Source organism: Myzus persicae, unplaced genomic scaffold (genome assembly GCF_001856785.1).
Source record: "Myzus persicae strain clone G006 unplaced genomic scaffold, MPER_G0061.0, whole genome shotgun sequence".
NCBI classification, from domain to species: domain Eukaryota; kingdom Metazoa; phylum Arthropoda; class Insecta; order Hemiptera; family Aphididae; genus Myzus; species Myzus persicae.
The window spans coordinates 240,194-267,028 of record NW_019103575.1 but is presented as its reverse complement, the minus strand read 5'-3'; the positions used below and the strand labels follow the sequence as shown (position 1 = coordinate 267,028).

The 26,835-nt window shown below is 30.4% G+C and overlaps 3 protein-coding genes across 7 annotated transcripts; 1 reads left to right on the top strand and 2 right to left on the bottom strand.

Moving 5' to 3' along the window:
* Positions 1 to 1,055: 1,055 nt before the first annotated feature.
* LOC111034790 (TRAF2 and NCK-interacting protein kinase) lies at positions 1,056 to 12,419 on the bottom strand. Of its 5 annotated transcripts, none has more exons than XM_022316154.1 (22): positions 11,850 to 12,419; positions 11,666 to 11,731; positions 10,123 to 10,179; positions 9,946 to 9,990; positions 9,444 to 9,876; positions 9,243 to 9,374; positions 9,005 to 9,163; positions 8,696 to 8,944; positions 8,514 to 8,620; positions 8,193 to 8,437; positions 8,094 to 8,131; positions 7,732 to 7,844; positions 5,194 to 5,760; positions 3,688 to 3,783; positions 3,561 to 3,617; positions 2,973 to 3,210; positions 2,690 to 2,901; positions 2,429 to 2,596; positions 2,214 to 2,363; positions 2,037 to 2,147; positions 1,775 to 1,963; positions 1,056 to 1,627 (listed from the first exon to the last, which is right to left on the bottom strand). In XM_022316154.1, the coding sequence occupies exons 1-22, from the start codon at positions 11,922 to 11,924 to the stop codon at positions 1,544 to 1,546; spliced, it is 3,591 nt and encodes a 1,196-aa protein (XP_022171846.1). In that variant the 5' UTR covers positions 11,925 to 12,419; the 3' UTR covers positions 1,056 to 1,543. The 5 variants fall into 5 exon arrangements, with proteins under 5 accessions (XP_022171846.1, XP_022171845.1, XP_022171848.1 ...); XM_022316153.1 differs by having other exon boundaries at positions 8,514 to 8,629; positions 11,850 to 12,418; XM_022316156.1 differs by having other exon boundaries at positions 2,973 to 3,171; positions 8,514 to 8,629; positions 11,850 to 12,418.
* A 600-nt stretch (positions 12,420 to 13,019) lies between these two features.
* Positions 13,020 to 13,926, bottom strand: LOC111034783. The gene is made up of 2 exons (XM_022316143.1): positions 13,555 to 13,926; positions 13,020 to 13,417 (listed from the first exon to the last, which is right to left on the bottom strand). Exons 1-2 carry the CDS (start codon positions 13,924 to 13,926, stop codon positions 13,289 to 13,291), a joined length of 501 nt encoding a protein of 166 aa, XP_022171835.1. The 3' UTR covers positions 13,020 to 13,288.
* A 3,142-nt stretch (positions 13,927 to 17,068) lies between these two features.
* Positions 17,069 to 21,740, top strand: LOC111034795 (dolichyl-diphosphooligosaccharide--protein glycosyltransferase subunit STT3A). The gene is made up of 13 exons (XM_022316168.1): positions 17,069 to 17,355; positions 18,084 to 18,198; positions 18,271 to 18,438; positions 18,530 to 18,781; positions 18,867 to 18,973; positions 19,424 to 19,615; positions 19,677 to 19,830; positions 19,892 to 20,130; positions 20,194 to 20,364; positions 20,434 to 20,622; positions 20,683 to 20,902; positions 20,966 to 21,154; positions 21,556 to 21,740. The coding sequence occupies exons 2-13, from the start codon at positions 18,096 to 18,098 to the stop codon at positions 21,738 to 21,740; spliced, it is 2,169 nt and encodes a 722-aa protein (XP_022171860.1). The 5' UTR covers positions 17,069 to 17,355; positions 18,084 to 18,095.
* The last annotated feature ends 5,095 nt before the right edge of the window (positions 21,741 to 26,835 follow it).

The window sequence follows — 26,835 nt, the reverse complement described above, 5'->3', positions numbered from 1 at the left end:
ACACATTTTTTTGCCGACCAGGGGGAGAAATTGCCCCTCACTCTATTTGTATGATATCATAATAATGGACGGTGAGTATTGAACTATGTTTAGCGCGGTTTATTATTATCAGTCATACTCATTTTAAAATAAAAGTAATATGTCTGTAATATAAACATTTAAATAATAGATACCAATCAGTGGGTGGTAGTGTCAAATGGTGCGTAATTTACAAATGTGTACACTCAGAAAAAATGACCAGTTTTAATGAACAACAGGCAAGATTTCGAGCCAATAAAATGTATTCATAAAAATATGAATATTTCTTTAATCGAAACATGAAAATTGTTCTTAATTAATACTATTAATACAAAATGTTGCAATTGTTTCCATTTTTTCCTTTCAAATTTTCAATTTAGCCACCCACAATACAATAACATTTTTTGTTGTGGTTTATATTAATAATATACATGAATTAATGTATTATTGTACAGGAATAAGGTTATTACTTTTTTATGCAAAAAAAAATATTTATAAATATGTATCTAAAACACGTATAATTCAATACAAAAATGTAGACACATAAGTAGATGAAGAAAAATGATAAATAGTACAACAAAAGATTTGTTTTGCTTTTTTTTCGCAAATCAGAATGAAGCACCACAATTTTGTCTAGTTTAATTAGCAATTTGTTTTGTTTTCGTACAACAAAATATAAAATACTAATATCCTAAAACAATCCATAGAAAAATTACTAATATTATTTTTCAGTAAAAAAAAATAATAATAATAATAATACTAAACATATAAATGTACAAGTAATATTGTTCAGTCCTATAATTTGGATTTAAGAACAATGTAATTGATTTTAAAAATATCAAAATTATGGACTAATAATATTGTTTATTTGCAATTTAAACTAATAACAAATTAAAATAAATAATTTAAAGTATAAAATAATTATATATTTATATTGAATAATTATAATTTATCAGTTAACATAAAATAATAAATGTGAGCTTTCAAAACACAAAGAATATACATATTAATGTTTTCTAAGTGACAATTGTATTATATATTATCATAGATTTGTTCATAGATTTCTGTTTCACAGCTCAAACCCATTTGGGAACACTGGGCATCATAGGAAACAATATTAAATGTGTAAAATGGCCTCTAGTGTTTTGATAAAAAAAAAATAATAATAATAAATCTTATAGTGCATAAGCACATTAATAAAAGGTAAAAAACTACATGAAAATTATTAAAAATACATTAGTGTCGAGGATTAATATTTTTCTATATATTTACCACACTTGGTAATCAAGTCTTTTTGTTTTGAAGCAATAATATTATTATATGTATAAACATATTATAATATAATTAAATTATATATAGATATAAATTTGTATACATAATATAACTTGGTAATAAATTGTAAGCTGTCACATCATAGATGGTCTCCAGATAGTTTGGTCCGTTTAAATATACTTATCGGCCATTAATGTTAATCATTATGTTTTATCATTAATTACAAATTTAAGTTACTCTGAATATAATTGATTTACCAATTGGCCATGCCAGGTTTGTTGAGTGTCATGAAATATATCTGACAACATGACCCACCTTTAGCTGACGAAAAGAAAACCTGAAAAAAGTTTTTTAATTATTGGTTTGGATAATTTTATAGAATCATCTTAAATTTTGTTCATGCTACACACCAAAAAAAAATAAACAATTATGAACAAAATAAAATTAATAAATAACAGTAATTACTGTAACAACTGACAAATACCTTATCATTTCGTTCACAAAGAAACTTCAACCTCTGTGCTTTTTTGTGCATGAATACACCATCCAAATGACCAGTTTCTACACTTCGTATTTCGATTGCTTTGTTGCCCCAACCCATTATTTGGCCAGTGCCAATATATGCAACCGATGTAGGCATCTCACCCCATTGTAATAATATATTCTTTGACGTCTATAAATTTCCAAAGTTAAAAAAAGAAAAACAAACTAAAAACCAACAAATACAATAAATAATAAATAGGTACCTTTCCGTAAGTATTTACATAGACACCCTCGTTGTCAAAACATAACAGCAATTGTAACCCATTAGAGTTTGGTAACACAACAATACAATGTGGCGCAATAGCTCCTTGAGTCTAGTAATTGTAACAATAAAAATATTAATTAAGATCTGGTTTATAACATTCAAGAAAATCACTTACATGTTTAGGTAAATATACATCATACACAGAGGCTGAGTCAAGATCTACAGCATGGAATCCATCAGCTGAACCATAAATCACCTTAAGTCGTGCCCCTTCTTCAATTGTCAAATCTACTAGTAGGGGTCGATGAACAAGGTCTCCAAATGACTAAAGAAAAATTGTACAGAATTATCAAAATATAAAAATAAATACACACTGCAACAATACTATACCTTAAAAGCCATAAATTTATGATATGGTTTAGGAGCCCATGCATAGATCTCGATGCTGTCTTTGAGTGCTATCACTAAGAATTTTATACGTTCATACTTTACAATGCAGAAGTGTACAGCACCTTGTAAATCGCCAACATTTATCCAACCATTCCTACGCTCTACTTGCTGCATAGATAACAAAATAAACCATGTAAATTATAAATGTTGGAATAAAAACAATGACTATAATTATAATGTAAATGCACACAAGTAACTCACCCCATCTGTTCTAAGAATTTTAGATTTTAGCCAAGATAAATAATATACTCTGACACGATTTTTCTTGCCAGAAACAGTTACTAATATATTTTGACCTTCCAATACTTCCATTTGTTGAAATCTTCTTCTAGAAATAAGTTGGTACACTTTACCTTGACCACTTCTGTCTAACAACATAAGTCCAGTCTCTGTGCCAATTAACAGGTTAACTCCTAAGAACAAAAATTATTTCAAATATTTTCAAAACAATATATCTTAAATATACATAGATATATCTACATACCCCATAATGCTGCACAGAGGATTTCAGAATTGAAACGTTTTTTGTATTTACGTATCTCAGGTGTCTCAGATGCTAAATCATGAACAGTTGGTGTAACATTAACGTTAACATGTGACTCACGACGACCAGGTCCTTGTGAACTTGTACTAGTACCAGTACCACCAGCACCAAAGCCAAATGTCAAGAATGACCGTTGTTTCTGTAGTAAGGAATAAGTTTTAGATATTGCATTTTGGTACTGAAACAAATAACAAAAAACCTTTAGTAATTCCATTTAGAATAACAGATAACAAAAATAAATTATGTCTTCTTATACCAACAGCCACTATTGTAAGCATTTTATTTACATTCTACATACATGTTAATAGCTGTTGATAATAAACGCATTAAGATTAATTACACTTACTTTTAACAAATGTGGACATGACGTTTGAGTTAATGATGTTAATGGACATAAAACAAAATCAAATAAGATTAGATATTATTTTTAAAACAAAACCTAATTGCACAGTTAAATAATTAAATGGCAATATTTAAAACAAATTGAAAATGTATGTTAACATGTTCTCTATTAATTTAATTATTTACCTCTTCACTGTTGCTTTTGTCAAGTCTTTGACTTGGAGTACCAGGACTAGATGAAGCCTGAAAAATAAAATACAGAAATAATGTTAAAAATATGAATAATACACATATCATATTTATTAAACAAAACCTGAGAAAGTAGATCTGGTAGAACCGAACTTGTCCTTGAACTTGATCCACCTGATATGTCATGTCTATGGAAATCACTACGGCGTTCATCACGGTTCTATAAGTTTAAATGTATCATCATATTAATTCTATATACATTTATTTCATGCAAATAAGACATACATTTTTGTAATTTTGCATTAGTAAGGTTATTCAGCGTGTATTAGTTGTGAACAATTTTTAGCGTATATTATGCTCAACCAATTTGAGCTAGTTATTCCCATGAAATATTATCATTTATGCCAACAATTAGAACATACATATCTTTAAATACTTACCTCATTTACTCTAAGTATATAAATAAAAGTTATTTATAAATATCTGTATGAAACTGGTTTGCCATTACTAATCCTCTCTCTTCATTAAATTAACATTTACATGTTTTGTTCTACAACTATCATCAATATAATCCTAAATTAGGTGTACCTATTTATAGGTGCTTAACTATTTACAAAACGCTAATATGTACACAAATCATGCAACACAAACACAACACTTCATTACATGCACAAAACACGAACGCAATTTTGTATTAAATATAGCATACACCATTCAAACTTTATATATATATATATATATAATTTTATACCATAATTATGGGGAGGAAAAAACCAATTCCAATTTAATTCTCGCACATTCCAAAATACATACACAATAGGTATTGGTTTTTATGTGCAATTTTATTTCTTATTTTCATAAAATAAATTATTTAGGGATGTGCAATGATGTAAACATTAGGTTAAGTTTAATTGTTTTGAATTCGATTTTAGTAAAAAAATGTTCCAAGTAAATTGCATCATTATTATTTATTACTAATTAAATTAATACTAAACATAGTAGGTACCTATGAGGAATTCAAAATTATAGATGTCAATGAGTATTTAACTCAAATTATGAACAATTAATTAATAAATTCCTTTAACTTATAAGTTGAACTTTTTTCCAACTAACGAGTAGAACATATTTGAAAATTAGATTTTGATAAAAAAATTTGACTGATTGTAATATTGCATTGATTAATGATAATTAATATTTTTCATACGTAAAATCGAACATTGAAACAACATTTCACAATAAGTATTAAGTTAGATTTGATTTTTTTTAGATCGAAGCACATCACTAACAGTCAGTTAGTATTTGTTTGTACCGAAAATATTGACCAGGATAAATTGGTTTAAAGTCATGCAATTTTCACAAATACCACTGACCAGTCATATCACCATAATGTACAAGATTAAAATCATCTAACACGTTATTTGACTCTTTGGACATGATGATAAACAGTGATATCAATTAAATTAATAAATGACATAAACCTAATCATCCTCTATATATATAAGGTGTCTATACACTAAGTACCTATCCTTAGTAGTGATTGAGACACCTGATATGTGTATTATTAGCGACAACGCGTATTAAAGTAAAACACATGGCATGAAATATAAACCTTTACTTTTCTATCTCTAACCTGATTAGTTTCATTGGTAAATCCATTATCTTGACCATTACTCTTCTTGCTACTATTAGCACTTCCTCGTGAAAACCTGGGATCATTCTCTAAACGTCTGTTTTCTAACAAAGGTCTGACAAATCTTTGACGGTTCGTTTGCAATACTATATCACCATCAGTTCTTTCTCGCCTTGGCCTAGTTGGTTTCCATGGTTTTTTTAAGGAATCAGTTCGTTCCAAAGATTTTTTACTAACATCTGAACTTCTTCTTTGCTGAATATCAGAACGTCTTCCATCAAAGAACATGGCAGAATGACGAGTAGATGGTACAAAAAAATCTGTATTCTCTCGTCTGAACACATTGGGTATAAATTTGGAAGGGCCAGATGATTCTGAACCATTACGATTATGTTGTGGCATACGTCTAGGTACCGACGATACCTGTTCTTTGGCTTTTTGTTGAGAATTTTTTTCTGTTATATTATTTGATTTATGAAAAAATCGGGCAAAATCCCAGTCCTTCAGCAATTTTTGTTCATCAATATCTAATTTTCCATCACTTGAACTTGGTTTTTGTTGCGGCAACTGGTGTAGGAATTTTTTAAAATATTAAAACAAAATATTATAATAGAAACCTAATCGTCCAAAGGCTAATCTTGATAACAGAACTCCAATAAAAGGTATTCAATTCATCTGAACAATTACGTATTACAAAATAATAATTAATTGTCCTCTCATAGAAACAAACAATTTTATGAAATAACATTTATACCACATAAATCTTAAAATTATGTGTATGAAAAATATTATTTTGGAACTTCTTTTGAATTAACTTAGATGATATTTTAACAATCACAAAAAGTATGAAATGTCTTATGTAAATAATTATTGTTTTACAAAATATAGCTATCTATAAATCATAAATAAAAAATACCATGCAAATATAACTAAGCAAAAATTCAAAAAAAATTCCAAACAAAAATCCAATTACATGTCATGAAACACAAGAATATCTTGGTGACAGATTTTGAATTTGCTTAAACAACAAAATAAATATTTTGTTATGTTATATTATTTTAGAAACATTGTGAGCATTAATTATAATGTTTATAATAAGATTTTATTCATAAAAAACTAATTTTACTAATCCTGAATTATACTTTGAAGTATTAATTAAAATGTACTTTAAAACACTAAATTTAATTTTATGAGTTTCCCCATATTATGTAAATAACTCCCAAAATAAATAAATCATAAGTGATAAGTTGAATTTAATACTTTGGTAATTTATATAGATTGGCAATGAAATAAAATATTAAATACAACAATAAATAAAAACTGTAGATTTTCATTGTTTGTTTGATAAATAAACAGATTTTGTTCAATTAAATAAAATGAGATGTTTTTAATGTTAAATTCAAAATCTTTTGAGAAAACTTAAGAAAAATCATACTTTTATGATGTGTTATAGTAATATTATAACCATGAATGAATTTATACTGTAAATATATTGTCTATAACGCAATGAAATGTTGATAACAAAAACCCTACACCATTAAGCTGAATCCACACACTTAAAACTTTTAAGATTTATTCATAGACTGAACATTTTAATAAAAAAAGTAAGTGTTTAATAATATTTTATTGGAAAACATGATAGTTTAACAATAGTATCATACATTAAAAGCCATATATACTTGAATGCATACAGTATTGTAGCAAAATATAAATATTCTTTCTTAATTGTGTTAATCTAATAGCAACAATATAACATACAATAGATAAGTAACTAAAAATGAGAATGACTGGTGTTAAATGTGGACCCAGCTTTAGAATGTATTATTATAAATTTATTAAGATTAGATAAGACAATTTAGATAAGCATTATATAAGTTACTATAAGTTGTTTGATAGTTGTTTACCTTTATATACCTTTGGAAAAAAATTTGAAGTAAACAGAATAATAATATTTTACAATTGGGAAATGGACATTTACATGGACCAAATTCTACCACCAAAAAAAAAAACTAGTTGTTTTTACTACTTTTAAAAAATACACACTAAGTATACAAAGATACTTTTTTTAAAGCCAAATTACTATTAGTAATTAATCAAGCAATTGAGCTAACTTCAAATTTCAAAAATGGTCCTAGTAAAATATTTTTATAAAAAAAACTTTTATAAAATAATGCACTTTAATGGGACATTTAATAAAATAAAACTAATAACATTAATATTTGCGCAGTCAATGCATTTAAATTTAACAAATTTTAAGAATGTTAATTATAAATTAAATGCAATAAACAGATAATGAATAATATAAAATCTCATTATATAATAATATTACAAATAACTGCCCAAAGAATCTTATAGGCAAAACCACTTAAATAACATATTTTTCTTTTTCATGCTAAAAAAAAATGTCAGAATGTCCCATTCTAAGCTTATATTTTCTAAAAAAAATGATTTTGATACTGCACACTATTTAATGTTTACCAATTTGTGAAAAGTGTAATGTGGTGTGCATTAGCCTATAAAGCAAATTATAACACTTACCCTTCTTAATACCAATGTTCTGTCGCCGCTTTCTTCTTCATCAGGAGTGGGTGGAAGAGGGCGATTAGGAGCGCCACCAGGTCCCATAACAGTACTGGAACTTGAAGATGAACCTAAATATCAAAACAAAATAACTTATTATTACCACAAATCTTATTATTCAATATGTTTGAAACAACTCAGTAACTGAATTATATTGAAAAATGTATAGTATTATTTACTCCTATTATTGCATAGTAATCAAAATTGAACTATCATAAATGCGATAGCATTCAGTTGCAATCTCTATGATAAATTAAAAAATTAAACAAATGATGATTAATTATTTTAAGAGATAAATTATATTCTAAAAAGTACAATACCTTCTAAATGTAGTCCATTAGGATTTATATCAGCGGGTCTAAACAGTAAAATAAATAAATTAATGCTATATTTATTAAAATATATCATAAGCAACTTACAGTGGTTTAGGTGGATCACTAGCGAGTAATGTTCCATCATTTGGCTTCCTTCTGGGTGGTGCACGGCGAGCATCATGTCTATGAGCTGTGTCATCTTCTTCATCGTCATCGTCATCTTCATCTTCATCGGAAGAATCAGACTCAATAATTATTCCTTGTGGTATCACTTTGGCACCTCCATTTTGGTGTACCTGTGACACAGAAACATCTGTCTGTCTTGCAGATGAACCACCTATTTCATTTAACTGAGCAGCCAAAACATCAAAGACCTATATTGTTTGCCCTCGAGTTAAAATGTAAATATTTATCAAATAAGCTTACCATTGGTTGGAATACGTTTGAATTTCGCTGTTGTTGTTGCTGTTGTGGATGGAAATGTCTATCATCACGCGGTGGTGGCGGAAGAGGTCTAGAAGGTGGGTGGGGATCTGGAACAACTAATCAATAATTATTAATTGCATATATGAAATAAGAAAACAATAAAAATCTGTTAATAAATATACCGATTAATCTATGAGGTATTATAGGTGGGCGAGCCGGAGGGCCTGGTTCTGGTATTTCTTCTCTTTCTTTACCGTGTTTATCTTTACCGTGAGGAGTTAAAGTTCGTCCCTCCTGAATTTGTTGGAAGTTTCTTCTCAATGTATTATCGCCAGGAGCTTGAATTATAGATGAATGTTGTTCACCTGCGATATTATGGTCATCGTCTTCTTCATTTTCTGATCCACTATAACGATAATCTTCTCTTTCAGCTGAAAATCAATATTATTAGAATTTGTATATTACTTCAAAATATAACTTAAAATACTTACATTTTTCTTGCTTTCGTTTTTTACACCTATCGATATGATCTTTAAGTTGAATACGAACTTGTCTCTCTGTTGGTTGGTCCCTAATATATGGGTGTTTCAAAAGCTGGTCTGTATATGGCCTCTGATGATAATCTTTAACCAGCACTGTTTCTATGAAACCTAAAAACAATAAATATCATAGTATTATTATTTTAATTCTACTAAAACAACAGGTAATTTTCTCAAAAATGTAGAATACCATGAAACTTTTTAGCCCATTTTTTTGACTTCAATCTGGGTGGAGAGTTTCGAGGGATTAAGAATAAAGCCCTCATTGGATGAAGATCACACAAAGGTGGTTGAGATTCAGCCATTTCTAATGCAGTAATGCCTAAAAGAAAAAATTATTTGTAACATAATGATTAAATTTATTGAAAAATTAAATTTTAATTGCCCCTACCTAAACTCCACAGATCACTTCTATTATCATATGTAGCATCTGGATTTTCTTCACAAGCAATAACTTCTGGGGCCATCCAGTATGGAGTACCAATAAAAGTGTTACGTCGCCCAATTGTCCGATCCAACTGAGCACTGACACCAAAATCAACAAGTTTCACTTCAGCATTATCGGTCAACAAAACATTTTGACCCTTGATGTCACGATGTATGACCTTGTTTGAGTGCAAATAGCTGAGACCGCGTAATATTTCCCTGCATATGTAAGCAATCCATTCTTCTTTAAGTGACTGCCCTTTGGTAGATTTAACCAAATCGGTGACAGATCCAGCCCCACAGTACTCCATTACAAGCCATAGTTGATCATCTTTGCCCGGTGGACTTTTTTTAATAAATGCACCATAATATGTGGCAATATTACGATGATTGGAATACTATAAAATATGAACCATCAGTTAAGTACTTATAACTCATTACAAAGTTTATTTTAAATGAGAAATTACTTTTTTTAGAACATTTATTTCCAATTTAATTTCTTCTTCTTCTTCCTTTTGAAAAAAATAAAAACAACAAATTTAAAACTACATACCTCTTAAACATAATTATATAAATACTATTGATTTTTTTTTTTTAATTTGAAACACTACAATTATTTTACACATATTATACAATATACATACTTCAGTAACATCCATAACTTTAATTGCTGCCAATTGTCCAGTTTTTGTATGTCTTCCCTAAAAAAATAATTTAAATGTAAAATTAGGTATCTTCTATTTACTTATTAATTTTCCTAATTGTTTACTTAGAATAAGTTCAATATTTTTAAATCCAGTTTTAATCACACAATAAATAAATATGTTTAAATTACCTACCAATTTTTTTTTTTTTATGGTACCTACATAATTATAGTACTAATTAAAATATGTATAGGTAACAAATATTTGTCATATTATAAAATTTCCTAGGTAGTAATAACAGTTATCAATGATATGATATTAAACATAACATTAATTTTAAATAAAATATCTTATATGCATATAAAGGATACTTATCATACCGATCTATCTATTTAAAAATGAATTATAATAAGAATTAAAACTTATATATCAAATCATATTTTTAAAAATTTAAAATACACATCAAGTTCTATGAATACCTATGATAATTTCCCATGACCCACCAATAGGTATTGATTAATTTATACACCTTTTAATGATTATAATTTTATGCCAAATAATATTAAGTAGGTACTTGTTTCATAAGAGTCAAAAATATTTAACTGTAAGTACCACTATGCATATTGAAAATTAAAATTACTGATGCATAACACATGCGATGATTGACTTAATTAAATAACGTAGGCTGTTCATATAATTGGTATGATAATAAAAAGCTATTAGGATGACCTTATTCAAACAAGGTTCATAAAACTCTCCGATGTTAATATTTTAAATGAATAAAATGAAAACTCTCCGATGTTAATATTTTAAATGAATAAAATGAAATATCTTGACATTATTAGGTGCAATAGTTCTTGGTTGAACAAAATACATAATTTTGAATACTTAAACACATTGAACAAAGACATTTTAAGTCCATAATACACTGTTAATTGTATCAATAAGACTTGCAATGACTTCTAGATTGTTGAAAAAATAGAGTAAAATGTTTTATAATAACGATGAACAATTTAAAATTTAACTAAGTCGGCAAATTATGACATTACCCGATAGGTTAGGTAACAATGAAGTTTCATGTAACAACAGTAGGCAGAATTAATAAATGTTGGTGGACTTTGAAGGGTCAACAATCAATTATATCCCAAATGACACACCTTCGTCTAATATCAGCGACATAGTTTCTTCAAGGCTATTGTTATGTATGGTTGTATATAAAACCAAGCAATACAAATAATATCCTACATGTGGGTTACAGAAACTTAATCAAACCTATCGTCTATGCTCAAAACTGCAATCACTGTACACATAAAGACCTCACTGTGATGCGATCTAAATCACAGGAAAATTAAAACATTTACAGGTATAAATGATTGTCGACGTCTGTCGAGTGGGGAGAAAGAATAAATCAAACGTCAACAGGTATTAAACATTTGAGGAGTTTGGGGTAATCCAAAATTAGCCAGGGTCTCACAGACACTGTTGATGCTGAACCATTGACACGGTGATAGATACTTTAAATATTCATATAGACATCACTTACCTTGTACACTTGTCCATAGGTGCCATTGCCGACGACTTCAATGAGTTCAAATATGCCCGCCGGATCCTGGAACAAGACGGAATTTAATATTACTGGAAGTGATGCGTCACACGTTTGTCACCTTAAAAGCTGGTGCTATTTTGGACGGGGGGTGACGTGGGGGTGACGTGGGACGAGGGCTCACCTTTAGCGCGTTGAGATCGATGTCGTCCAGCGAACAATTGACGCTCGGTGCCAGATTGTGAGCCATGTTCAACATGGGTGCGGACAACCGTTGTTGGCTGGATCGGAGAGATCAGACTCTGCGGCGACTGCGGTGGTCGCGCTGTGCGGTCCGTCAACGATTTCTATCCGTGAGGCCTCCTCTGCTCCGCGCGAGGCGATTACGCGGCGTTAGTCAGACGTCCGCCGATGTGCATCGCAGTGGGTAGTCGACGTGCTAAAACGGTACACGCGACATGCCGACGGGTTGGCTGGCGTTGTTCGTCGTCACTCGTCGTCGTAGGCCGTAGTTCGTACAATATACTATTATTATTATTACTATTACTTACTATTATTATTATTATTATTATTACTACTACTATTACTATTATAATATTATGCTACTGGTCAGCGTCGATTGTACATCGGGGGGGTCGAAATAATAATAATAAAACGACCGAGAACTGACGAAAAAAAAATAATAAAAATAACGAAAACAATAACAATCGGGAAACTCCACACCTTTCCCAGAATCACGGATCTCAATTATGGTGACGTCATCTGCTGGACGGGAGGCACTGTGTCGCTGTTATCGAAGAGAATTTCGAATTATGATTTTGGTCAAATTGACAGACATGATAGGCCTGCTGTTGCAAACACGATAATATGTGATAAGTGATAAGTTCCGCTGATAACTGATAACATCCACAGTCATATCACAAATATATTATTTTTAACAAACAAAATATGCGTCCGCAAAATATCTGTGGCAGTGTGGCCCACTCTCGGCTTTTAAGTGGGTCGTGTGCGTCTAAATTCTGCTAAATACTAGCATTTATATTTTTTAATCAATGATAGTACCTAAATACTAAACAGAGAATAGAGATGTAGATTTGAGACATGAATTACTAAAAAAGATTTTAAAAAAATTTGCTACAAATTTTCATTTTACAAAAGAATGCTCATCGAACTCCAAATAACTTTATAACACCTTATTTATTACAGCTTTTATTTGTATTTTAAAATTCTTCAGACGGGTAAAGAGAAGTAATATATAGATATGTTTTCACTATGATTACAATTTATTATAATCTATTTTATTTACCTATGATAAATCTGTAAAACTAGAATTGTTAAATTTGTTTACATTTTTTTTTTTCTGCGTCTACGAAAAAATGGGGTTTACTCGCCGGAGGCTTCAGAAACGCTAGGGTCCTAGGCAGCTGGCTTGTTTTCTGGGCGGAAATCCAGCACTGTGCGGTTGTAAACTATTGGTATACCTATATAAATATTAAATTTTACGTACACTACACTTATTAGTTTTTACAACATTTCAATAGGTATACGTATTGCTATGGCAGGTTATATTACAATGTATTTACTATTTAACTATAGTATTAAAGACCAATACATTATCCATTATTAATTAATTAGTACACTTTTGGTCGAGACCGTTGAGTTCTTCCCGGTTCCCATTATATCTCGGCGCATGGACTCAAAAAATAGAAACTTCTTCACTTCGTCGTCTATGATTTTCGTTTCATTACATTTCTGATTAGGACATATTTTAAGACACATTATTATTATTATTATTTATAGTATTTATATTATCACGTACTAGTAAAAATTATTATACTCAAAAAAGGTAAATTAATTATTTAAACGATATTAGAGCTACAATAGCCTACCATATTTTCATAGAATATTCCGTAGTATAAACCGCTACTATTTATGGCTGTTTCCATATTATTATAATAACACGCAGGGTCTGTGTTTCCAAATTCAAAATTGATTTTTTTCTGCAAAGTTTCTTTTTTTTTAAATCTGTTGTTGATCCCAGAACTATGATCATTATTTGAATAATGATGCTTCTTTCGGCACGTTACATTCTTATCAATTTGAATTCCTTCTGCAGGCTCTATTGCAGTCATTGACTGAACTGTAGTAGTGGCGCTATTTACTGGAACACTATTTCCGCTGCCATTGAGCAAAATATTTTCCAAGTACCCAAATATGCGACCGACCATACTAGTACAAAATGCATAAACTACTTCAATCATTATTAATTACCTATTTGAACAATTGCAAAATTATAATTTCCATCGAATTGTACAATTCTGCTAACCAGTTTTGTAATAGTTATTAAATTTTTTCATTTGTTGAAAGTAATGACACCTTTTTGTTATGCCATAAATCATAATTAATGTCGCATAGTAACAATTATATAGTATACGTATTAGGTACTATACGTATTCAAATGTATACCTAAAATCGAATCGAATTAATGATATAAGTTAAATATCAACTGCTTGTCTATAGTTTATCGATAGGAATATGAGCTTTCCAACTTACAAAATTATTTTAGTTAAATATTATCTATACGGAAATGAGATTTCGCAGTGTAAATGTGTAGCACTTAAAAAACATTTGATTAATTGTGTTATATCATCTTTAAACAGTTTTTTTTTTAATGTTATAAAATAATATATAAACAATTATTTGATATTCTGAGATTTTGTAGTATTTAGGTACCGCTATTCAATTAAAAATTATTAGAATAGTATATCTTCTAAATACTTTATTATTGTTAGGTAGGTACTTATTAAAGTATTGCAATAATATGCCATGTATGGATTTGGCTACTCTGGTGTACCATGGGTCGTGGAGGTTTTTTTTATTTATTTCATATGGCATTTTTTGGTGAAAACATACATTAACTTTTAGAAATACTAACTAAACAACAAGTAACAAACACTTAACTTGTTACTGATTGTTACTGATTCGGTTTAAAGCAGTTCTCGTCCACTAACCAAGTTTCCATATCTCCAGCTTTTCTTCCACATACCTACCGGCTTATCTGTTGTACTTACTCTCGATCGCCCAAATCGGATGTGTACAATTAAACCTGTCTTTTATTCAGCACTTTATTTATGTCATAAAAAATTGGAAGATTTGTCAAGTTTCCAACTTGTCTCAATAATTGTACGGTTTCTGCATATCTGCGGATTTCTAGTAATGCTTTATATTTAAAGGACTGTGCCACCGGCCACCTTTACATATTTGTTATCCAAATACAGATTAATATAATTCTCATAGTATTATTTAACTCAACATCTACTTTTCTCGTGTGAACACAACTCTCCCACACTGTGGCAACGTATTCTGATTCTGCAACGCTAAACAAACTAATGCTAAAGCAGAAATGCGGAGTACATCTACCGGCTAATGGTTATGGAGGTCACCTTTCACGCTTTTGCTTTTTTCCCTATTTGTCAAGGTAATTATTTAATGACAAATCTCGTAAACCAGGGATGGCAAATCCATGGCACTCGAAAAGGTTTTATTAGCACACGAAAATTTTTACTATTATATATTATATAATATATAATATTATAGGACCTTTTTTTTTTTTTTCTGTTTGAACCGACGGTGCCGCGGGAATTGCTTTCGCATTGCTGCCGCGACGCCGCCATCGTTTATTTGAAAAAGAACAAATAATTATACATACGTGGGGAGTAGTCGGGACAGTCTCCGACTTACCCCCCTGACATAAACATAAGTTATACAAATAAATTTATTAATATAGAAAAAAACGATGATGGCTTATGGCCCGCTGTTTGCTTTTTTTGAATCTCGACCCGGCTTTGCTGCCCGCCAGTCTTGATGTCACGTTCGTGGTTTCCCGGCCCGGCTTGTTAGCCCGTCAGCCTCGAGTCTCGTGCCTCGCGTCCTTCTCCTTCTGATGTTGTGGAGGGTGCTTGCCGCCGTTGTTGCAGGTTATCCAGTTTTCCTTCTGCATCCGTCTTCGTTCTATCGTCATCCGGGATCCTCTCGTGTCGCTGCGTCGCGTGGGTGTCTGCGTCTGCGGCCCTACTTACTCAGAAACCCTGACGATGGACGGTCGTCTGTGGGTGTTCTACTCCTGCGCAGTGGCCCTCCAACCACTGTCGGCAGTTTCGGTGAGTTTTAGGGCGCGGAGAGTTGCCGTTGTTCAGCTGCTTCACGATGTCCCCCGGAGTTTGTCGTCGGCTGTTGTTGGTGTCGGATGGGGGCGATGTTAGCCCACTCTGGTCGTGGACCGCCGGTGTTGGGTTTGATCAGTTTTCCTTCTGGTTGCTCCGTTCTTATGTTTTTGCTGCTTCTTAGCGTCGAGTGGCCGGTCTGCGGAGACTTGAGGCGTTCGACCCGCGGCCCTTTCTCAGATCGAGATCACCCGGACGGGGATCAGTCGTCCGGGTATCCTACTAATGCCCCGGGGCACGCCTGCCGCTGTGGGGCGGTTTCAGATAATGATACTGAGGCGCTGAGTGTACTAGCCTTGGGTAACCGTCTAACCTTCCCGGTCGTCTATGCTTCGAGCCTTCGGTCTGTGTTGTCGGTAGTTGGAGGGCGGTGTTGGCCCTCTCTGGTCGCTGGTGTTGACCCGCCGGTGTTCGGTCTTACACAGTTTGCCTTTTATGCCTCCCCCGTTGGCCGGAACCGGAGTTCCGTTTCCAGTCGGCACCGCGTGGAGGTGGGGGTAGGACTCTGCCGACCAATGTTATAGGACCTATAATAACCTAAACTAACCTGGGGGGGGGGGTGTGGCAATACGTAAGGGGAAGGCACGGATGGGGGAAACGTCATAGATTCAAAATAAATATATTCCAACTATTAATAAATAATTAGTAATTACCAATTTTGACAACCATTTCTTAGTACACAATAGGTATAATATGTTTTCTATGTATAATAAAAATAGGCATGTTTGTGAGCCAATCAAATATAAAAAAGTTGAATAATTGGAAATAACTGGGCATCAGTACATTAGGTCGCTTAAAAATCAGACAGTGGAAAATGCCCACCTAACCACCTCCTCCGACAAATGACGCCATTGAGTGAAATATGTGCTTTACTCTTATTTATATTCACGACTCTACTCTCCCTGGCCTGTTTATGTCGTATCGCCCAAAAGTTTGGGCTCAACTTGGAACTTTCCTGGTAGTTCATGGTAAGTGAATGATACTACGAAAACAATTTACTACCGCCAATCATAATACGATAAAAGGCACACGACACGAAATATGACGTATCTTTGAACCTGGTTAGAAATATGTTTATAAAGAACTACATAATCATGGTTACTTGGTTAGAAAATAACAATACATTTTTTGGAACCCCTGCATTTTCTTATCAAATTTTGCTTGCGGTACGTACAATATTCGGTCCTGTGACTCCTCTAATAGTAATAATAAATTGTAGTGTACAATTATTAGACTAGTCGACCCGTGACTTCGAATTTTAAAGAAAATGTCCGTTACCGTCTTGCGTTGGGATATCGATAAATAATAATATTTTTTCATGTCATAAGTCAGTTTATGTACCACGTCAAGATGTACTTAACATTCCAATCGCTTAAGTTGTAATATTATTAGTATTACTATTATTATTAAGTCGTGATTGCTGGAGGTAAAACGCCGGCCGAATAGTTTAATCAAGCCATCGTAAACGTAAGTAACTTTTTTTCTAAAGTCTAGGGGTAAGTTTTGGAAGATTAATTATGTTTTAAATGAACCTCCAAATTCGTCCAATTCTGAGGCAGCCAATGTCTGTTGTATGTGTGTGTATTTTTGTTTGCTTGTTTGTAATTTCAAATGCACAATGAAAAATTGTTTGTTGTCTACAGTATTGTGTCTTAATGTCATAATTAACATTTTCAAGATTAATGGTCAGTTTGGCAGTTTAATATTTTGATCTGATGAGATACTGTTCTAGTTTTATTTATCTAAGTCTTGTACTATTCAAAGATATAGGATCTCGAAGTATCAAGTAGTTATCTTATATTTGTTGGATTAGGTACGTTGTTTGATTTTCAAGTTGGTTTTTACCTAAAATTCTTCAAATATAAATGTCTTGAAAATATCTGATGTATACAACTATGTTTTGTTAATACCTGATTAATTTATTATCAAAGTAATTCTCTATTTTTAAATTAAAAGTATTGAATTGTTATTTCCAAATAATAAAAGTGTTGCAAATGCACATTCTTGTGATAATTTTCTATCAATATTCTATTTTGTCATAATATGAATACTTGGAAAGTAGGTAGGCACTTGTCCCAAAAGTTGTTTACAAAAAAAGTAATCATTCACTGTGCCTTAAAATAAAATGATACTAGGTATACTTTGTTTTTGAATCTAACTTAAATGAATTAGATACTAACCTTTTTTTCTTATAGATTCCAATAACAATGAGTTCCACGGTGCTATATAAGCCATTGATGTTTGGCATGTCCAGCGAAAAACAAGAATCTTTTTTAAAGATGACTATCTTGACAACTGCAGCAGTACTATGTAAGCATAATATTTAATAGTTTAATTTCACTTTTAATACTTAAATAATTTATGAGATAAAAATTCTTTTAGCTTTTGCAACGAGACTTTTTTCTGTACTTCGATTTGAGAGTGTTATTCATGAATTTGATCCTTACTTCAATTATCGTACAACACAATATCTTGCAGAAGAAGGATTTTATAAGTTTCATAACTGGTTTGATGATCGAGCATGGTATCCACTTGGTAGAATTATTGGAGGTAATTTTTAAAGAATAAATATATACTTAAAAAATAAAATAAAAACATATAATTTATGAAAACAATTTTAACTTTACATCTTAATTTTTAGGTACAATTTACCCAGGCCTAATGATAACGTCAACTGTTATATACAACTCACTTCATTTTATCAATTTTACTTTAGAAATTAGAAACATATGTGTATTTTTAGCACCTTTGTTTTCTAGCTTCACTACTATAATTACATTCCTGTTGACTAAAGAGTTAAAAGATACACGTGCCGGACTTATTGCAGCTGCTATGATAGCTATTGTTCCAGGATATATATCTCGTTCAGTTGCTGGATCTTATGATAATGAAGGTAAATTATTTACATTTAATATTATAATTAAAATGTTGTGATATAATAATTGAAGTTAAAACATTATAAATGTATTTGTTTTTAGCCATTGCCATTTTTTGTATGCTTTTGACTTATTACGCATGGATCAAATCTGTGAAAACAGGAAGTATTCTATGGTCTGCATTTACCGCACTTGCATATTTTTACATGGTATGATGAACATTTTAATTTTAAATTGTAGTTCAAATTTATAAATAATAATTATGTTAAATATTAATAATATGCAATAATAAATAATTATTATCATAAGTGTACAAATTTACTGATTATATACTCCATTCCATAAAAGAGCACACTGCTTTGGCACATCCAAATGAATCGCAGAGCGACATCTGGATCCCCAGGCTGAGTCTATTTGCTTTGCTATTGGTCATTGTTAATTGGCTATAGTCTTTGCGGCCGACGGCACTGTGGTAAACAGGGAATCGCCAAGTGTAATGGAGATAGATTTGCGCGTTTCAACCAGGTTTTGTCTGCCGCTCAGTGCATTCTTATTTGGAATGGAATATAGTTTTAATTAGTCTGTACTAGGTGCTTAAAAATGTTTGATTACTATTTTTAGTAATACTTTTTTGACAAAATACTGTTTTTATTTTTTAGGTATCATCTTGGGGTGGATATGTGTTCTTAATTAATTTAATACCAATGCATGTGTTCGTTTTGATGGTTACTGGCCGTTTTTCGCATAGAATATATGTGGCATATAGTACAGTATATTGTATTGGTACTATATTGTCAATGCAAATATCATTTGTTGGGTTCCAACCAGTCCAAACTTCTGAACACATGATGGTATGGATAATATTTATTAACATTTTTTTAATTTTTTTAATACAGCTTCTTATTTATAAAGGCTTTAGGTGTATTTGGCTTATGTCAAATACTCGGTGGGATAAATTACATGCGAACAAAGATTGTTGGAGATGATTTTCAGACATTGTTCCAGTTTATTATATATTTAATCGGAGGCACTGTAATTGCTTTTGGTACTTTACTTACAATAACTGGTAAAAACAAATAAATATAATTATATGTTTGTCCAATTTCATAATATTATACATTTTGAAGGAAAAATTGCTCCTTGGACTGGCCGTTTCTATACATTATTGGATCCATCTTATGCTAAAAATCACATACCGATCATTGCATCTGTTTCTGAACATCAACCTACATCTTGGTCTTCATTTTATTTTGATCTACACATACAGGTGTTCCTGTTTCCTGTTGGATTATATTTTTGTTTCTCTAAGCTTACAGATGCTAATATTTTTGTGATACTTTATGGAGTAACCAGTATTTACTTCGCTGTGAGTATATTTCAATTTATTTTTTGGGTTACTAATAATTTTAAAACTTTGATATTATTTTAGGGTGTTATGGTACGTTTAATGCTAGTTCTTGCGCCAGTAATGTGTATCTTATCTGGTATTGGTGCTTCTTCTATGTTATCAACTTACATGACACAATACCTTGAGGGTTCATCAAAAGTACCTGAAAAAAAATCGAAGAAAAATGAAAGTAGTAAATCAATGAAAAGCGAAGTAAGTCGATTGTTAAAATATTAAATTAAACTAAATATTAAATAATTTGTTTTTTTTTTCAACATTTAGATTGCTACTGCATTTGTAACAATGTTAACTTTTATGCTGATTTCTTATGTGTTTCATTGTACATGGGTTACTTCCGAAGCATATAGTTCGCCAAGTATTGTGTTATCAGCTCGCTCCCACGATGGTTCTCAAGTTATTTTTGATGATTTCAGAGAAGCATATTACTGGCTACGTATGAATACAGCCGAAGTAATCTAATATAATATTTTTTTGTTTAAATACTTAATATTATTTATTCTTTACTTTAAGGATGCTCGAGTAATGTCATGGTGGGATTATGGTTATCAAATTACAGCTATGGCTAATAGAACAATTTTAGTAGATAATAACACTTGGAATAACACTCATATTTCTAGAGTTGGTCAAGCTATGTCATCTGGTGAAGATGAAGCTTATGAGATAATGAGGGAACTAGATGTTGACTATGTGCTAGTAATTTTTGGTGGAGTTGTCGGTTATTCATCAGATGGTAAATTCAAATATTTGACTAACTGTTTTATATCAGAAATTGAATTTATATATTTTTTTGTAGATATAAACAAATTTTTATGGATGGTACGCATTGGAGGTTCGACTGAAAAAGGTAGACATATTAAAGAGTCTGATTATTACTCACCAAGTGGAGAATTTCGTGTGGATAAGGAAGGTTCAAAGAAATTGAAAAACTCGTTGATGTATAAAATGTGTTACTATAGATTTGGTCAAGTGTTTTCCGAAGGAGGTAATTAAATGTTTTTAATAATTAATACAAGAGTATTTAAATTATATATTTTGAAAGGAAGTTGGCTTTTTGTATTTGCACCAATAAGTGAAGCGAAAAAAAACCTACCAATTTAAATTTTAAATTATGATAATTATGAAAATTAAGTCTTTCTAAGAATATATTATTCTAAATTGACTGTAGAGTATTGGAAGAATAATTATGCAAAAGTTGTTTAAATTAAAAATAATTGAGTTTCTTCTTATTTTAAGAAGGATACTACAAATTCAAATTAGGAATTGAGAAACCAAGTAAATTACTCTTCCATTACTGATATTTTTGGTCTGTGAATAATCTTTTATATAACAATACATTTTAAATATCTAATTTCACTCTTAATGATACATTTATCATTATTTTAGGTAAACCAGCTGGTTATGATCGTGTTCGTAATGCAGAGATTGGTGTAAAAAATGTGACATTGCATGTAGTTGACGAAGCATATACAACTGAACATTGGCTTGTTCGTATATACAGGGTAAAGGACTACGATAATCGGGGAGGTAAAATGAAGCCTAACAAAGTATCAACTTACTATGAACAATGATTAAATTTATATGAAACAATTATACGAACAAAACATTTTAATTTTAATTTGAAATCCTTGTGTTCTTTTTACAATTTTTCAACATTATGTTGGTTATACAATATTTTGTTTATTTATTTTTATTTTTAAATGTGTATTTCAATTGCTCAACTTTTGTGCTTGAAATTTACAAAATACATAAAATAATTATTGGAATGTGCAATTTTTTTTCCAAAGTAATAGATAATGGTTTTTTTTCTATTTCGAGTATACTATTATTATTTATTCATTATTATACATACTCATAATATAATAAAACTGTATACATTTCATTTAATATGAAACATTAATTTATTTTATTGGTAAAATTTCAACAGTATAATCAGTTGGATGTTTTGAGTTTCAGACAAAACATTTATACTTATTGCATATAATAATATTTTTTCTGAATAAATTATTTCTTGAATAAATAAATTTTCATTTAAAAAAAAAAGTGTTGCTATTAGTAATATCATTTATGTACAAACTATTTTCTTTTCTTTCTTTGTAGGCAATATCTTCTAATAATGTAACTGGGTGTTGGATGAAAATAAAAGTTGAACAATTGACAAACTTAGTTTTACCGACCGACGATAAAAAGATTGTTGTCGTTATGCAACAAATTATCTAGTTTAAATTATTATAATTTTTTTTAAATTTGATATAACATCATAATTTTTTTTCACATGATCACTTTTTGCATGTTGGCAACTATGTTGTGATTTAAACATGCATAACTAGTTTAACTGAAATAATCAAATGATTTTGAAGTAGTACAAATTTAAAATTTACAAAAAGAATCAAAATAATTCACTTTATCACTTTTTGCATGAAACTTGGAAACCATAAATATGCGCCTTTGGAGGTGCTGAGTAGGATGAAATCTTAATTAAAGCCCTAGTTCAATAAAATATGTGAAGAAGCAATATAAGCGATCTAGAGAATAAAACTAGCAAGGTAGAAATAAATAGCTGGTGCCTGGTGGACTTAAATAAGAGAGAGTGATTTTGTAAAGAAATAGATACAGCAAGAGAAAAGCTAGTAACATCTTAAGAAATTTAAAAAGAAAATATGTACAATGTATGATTGATATATACTTAGTGCAGAGATGGAGTGCAGAAGTCACTGAACAAGATAGCTATATGTATACAATTTAGTAGAATTTTATGAGAGATAACTAGAAGAAAGGTTTATAAAGAATAAAAGAACGATGACGGACCATTGAGAACATAGATCATGAAAAACAAAAAAAAAAAACAGATACTACTTCGACTAAATACTAAATTAATGTTAGTGGATCACAAAGCACCTGGAGAGAACAAGGTTCCGTGAAAGAAAATATGAGAAGAATTAATAACCTCAACGAATATTGAAAAAAAAATTGGATAGGTAGGTACGGAAACGGGGAAACGGAAAAAATACCCGAAGACTTCTCGGTCACACAGCTGTAATAAGCTTAGAGGAATACCGAATGGCACAAAGTTTGCATCAATATTATACAATTTCTTTTAACTACATGTATTCAAAAATAGTAAAAACAGCTGAAAAGATAATTAGTGGTCATCTAAGTGGTTTTAGAGAAGATGACCAATCAAGTATTTTTCGTAAAACGGGTTTTTGAAAAATCAATGGAATTTATAAAGAAAAGCTTAATGAATTAGACATAATTTATTTTCAAAAAGCATATAACAACATACACGGTATTGGGATAAAATATCCATGCAGAATACATCCTGTATTCAAATAAGGAAAATAATTTGAAGTTGATATTTAAAAAAATTTCAAAATAACCAACATAATTTGTAATGTTTGCTAAGGCTTGAAAATGTAATACTAAGTTATTAGTTACTCGAAAGTAGTTTATATTAGAACCAAAAGACCAAGAAGTTCAAATTTGGACTAAATTAGATAGGTCAACAAAGAACAACGATTTTTTATAATTTAAAAGTATTATCCGTGGGTAATTGACTCTTTTAAAGTATATTATTATATTGTATGTACATTACTATGACATTTTCAAATGCAATTTTTTTTGGCAATAATAAAATTCATGCTACCTACTGCAGTATTACTATTTTACTAATACCTATCTAGTAGAAATATAAATTACTTTACTAGCAAGCAAGTAGCAACAATATTGTAAAATATACTTTTAGTAATATATAACTAGTCCTCGCTCTCAGAATCTTTTTCCGTACACAATAATTATTATTGAATTCAAAAATTTATCACGTCCATCTGAGTGATCCACACGACACCTAAAGTATAGCTGAGTGGGACCAATATGCCCAAATTTGTTTTGATTAATTCAACAACTACACTCTGATAGTTAAATGCTAAAATAAAATACAAAAATAATATTATATTTTATAAGCAACAGGCTTTATTATCGAGTTTAACTCTGTGGTCCGGACTTTTGGTAGAATAAGTAGTTAGTATACTTAATAATTGTTCTAATGTTATATTTTAACGGGATTTTATTTATTTACATCAGGCCATCAGGGGTCGCCAACGACTGGATCGCGATCGATAGGTCGATAGTTATAAAAATTAATTTTACCGTTATCAGTCGATCGGGTAATAAATAATCAGATAATGTAGATTGCTTTATTGTATTCTAGGAATTTACCATAATCGGTCAATCGTGATAGTCAGAATTATTGTCAGTTATAACTTTAATATTTTTTTTTACTTTTTTTTTCGTGTATTATTAAAATATTACATTATTATTATTATTATTACCATCACCATGAAGAAACAACAAATATTTATTCTTTGGAGCTTAGACCCCCTTTTTTTTGCTCGTACAACAAATCTCTTAATAAAGATCCAAATTCTCCTGGATGTCGATCACCGGGGACTTACAATTTCAAATGTAGCTCACTTGTTTGAAAAGGTTAGGGACTCCTGATTTATATTATAAATTCTCGAGAATTTGGGCTAGTCAAAGTTCTACGACTCTGTGAATCGTTTATTTTCATATTTATCACTGTATAGTTAATAAGTAAAAAGATTATTGTTCTCATCATCGGGTATGGCTGAACAGACCTCCAAGGACCAACGTTGGCATGGAAAAATTCTTATATCCCTGTAGTTTTATCAGACCCTTGATGACCGAATCCTTACATCTTGTGTAAAGTCCACCTAGGGATTTTTTCCCTCTCATCTCTGTCACCAGCACTTGTTTAATAATTTGTCCATCCCCTTTCTATTGCACTACATAACTATTCAAGTCTTCGTCTTCTACTTGTATTATACGAGTATAAGAGGATATTTGGCTTTCTATAAGTTCTCTGTAATTTCTTCTCTCATATAGTTACGTTTCTTGCAATCTTGCCTCGATTACAATATAAAGGTTTATACATTTTTAAAAACAATTTTTGTGGGTTGGCGTGGCGCGTTGGCTGCTACCAGTCGCGGAACGTGACTGGGAGTAAGTAACGGCCACAGCTACTAGCTCCCGGATGGGTGACCACCCGGGTTCATAGTAGTTAAAAACCTTGCCACACATACACGTGTTTTCTGCCTACCGTAACAATCCAAAACAATCGTAAAAACAACTTACAGCACCAACCTTACCCCTACAACAGCTAATGGTCTTAGTAGCTGGGCTTAAGTTCAATAAAAAAAAAAAAAACAATTTTCTTAAAATATTTCAATCAAAGATAAAACTCTTGGTGTTTCCCTTGCTGGTTGCCCAAATTTCACTATTATATGTTAGGATTCGCTGGAAATTAGGGTTGGCAGATGAATGTTTAAGATGTCTATTGTCTATACTATACAATAAAATATACTATACAATATTTTGAATGTTATTTATTAATTAAAAACATATTATTAAAAGATATTCATTAATCAAAAGAAAAGAGAAAAAAATGTTTCTCTTTTGCCATAATATGTACTTATTAGTTTTGAATTAGTCTGAATACCTTTTTTTATATATTTTGTAAAAGGGTTAATACCCTTGAATACATAACGTAAATAAATAAATATTAATCAAAATTCAGAATAATTTTATTGAATCTTATAACTTTAGCAGCTGGTTAGATTAATTTCAATAAAATAACAATATTTGAAATAATTATTTATAATAACTTGACAAATGAACACACAAACATATGTGCCTCAATTGCCTATTCATAACGCCGTGTTACAAAAGTGCACTATACGAGGTGTGATCAAAAAATACAGGGATTTTTTTTTATTATTTATTTAAATATACAAATAATATTTCAAGTATTAGTCTCCTTCAAAGTAATCACCACCCGATGTTATACACTTGTTCCATCTCTCCTGCCACTTTTTGAAGCAGTGTTGGAAGTCTTCAACTTTAAGTTGTTTGAGTTGATCCACCGCATCGTAAGTCTTTAGAGTTATGATTTTACCACTTACACTATTAGTATTACCTAATTATAATTATACTTATCATTTTAAATTATTATTTAATTTTGAATGAATAAGCGTATTATAGGTAATTAGTTATAACTTATGTGTGTGGCTTCGCCTATGCGAAGTTTAGATTTTGTTTTGGTGTTACCCACACCTTAAGTTTCTCATTCTCTTGTTTATCATTTTAAATTTGAAATACTTATGAGTTATATTTTCTTTATTTATTTACTTCATCATACAGGGCAGTGTTCAAAAACAGTACAAACTATAAGTAAATATAATAATAAGGTGGATTTCAACAAAAAAAAACAAATAAAAAGATACTAAATACTTGACAAAATAAAGTTATAATTAAATTATTAAATAGGTAGGTACTTACTCGTAATAAATTTAATTAGTGTATTGCAAAATTTTCAAGGAAATATTATGCTTTGGAATATGAAATTTAAAAGTCACGTTGTTACTAAATAATTAAAAAATTTAAAAATATAATGTTTTATAATGACTTTAAATCATGTAAAAAAAATATTTCAAAACATATTTTTTCCAGTAAAAACCTGTATCCTTATTGTATTGTACTTTAGTCTCGCATAATTAAAATAATAATATACCAAAATTACGAATTTTTTGGAGTAGTGTTGATAACTCACATGACATGATTATACATCATATATTCATATACGTATAA

What these genes read in the sequence shown, in the direction of transcription:
- LOC111034783 (XM_022316143.1), bottom strand. Translation starts at nt 13,926, where the DNA reads ATGATTGAAGTAGTTTATGCATTTTGTACTAGTATGGTCGGTCGCATA. An exon ending in GAATATTCTATGAAAATATG is followed by an intron (nt 13,418 to 13,554) that starts GTAGGCTATTGT and finishes TGTCCTAATCAG; the next exon opens with AAATGTAATGAAACGAAAAT.
- LOC111034795 (XM_022316168.1), top strand. Translation starts at nt 18,096, where the DNA reads ATGAGTTCCACGGTGCTATATAAGCCATTGATGTTTGGCATGTCCAGC. An exon ending in CACTTGCATATTTTTACATG is followed by an intron (nt 18,974 to 19,423) that starts GTATGATGAACA and finishes TTTATTTTTTAG; the next exon opens with GTATCATCTTGGGGTGGATA. An exon ending in AAACTTCTGAACACATGATG is followed by an intron (nt 19,616 to 19,676) that starts GTATGGATAATA and finishes TTATTTATAAAG; the next exon opens with GCTTTAGGTGTATTTGGCTT.
- LOC111034790 (XM_022316153.1), bottom strand. Translation starts at nt 11,924, where the DNA reads ATGTTGAACATGGCTCACAATCTGGCACCGAGCGTCAATTGTTCGCTG. An exon ending in ACAAAAGCAACAGTGAAGAG is followed by an intron (nt 3,211 to 3,560) that starts GTAAATAATTAA and finishes TATTTGTTTCAG; the next exon opens with TACCAAAATGCAATATCTAA. An exon ending in CCTCTGTGCAGCATTATGGG is followed by an intron (nt 2,902 to 2,972) that starts GTATGTAGATAT and finishes TTTTGTTCTTAG; the next exon opens with GAGTTAACCTGTTAATTGGC.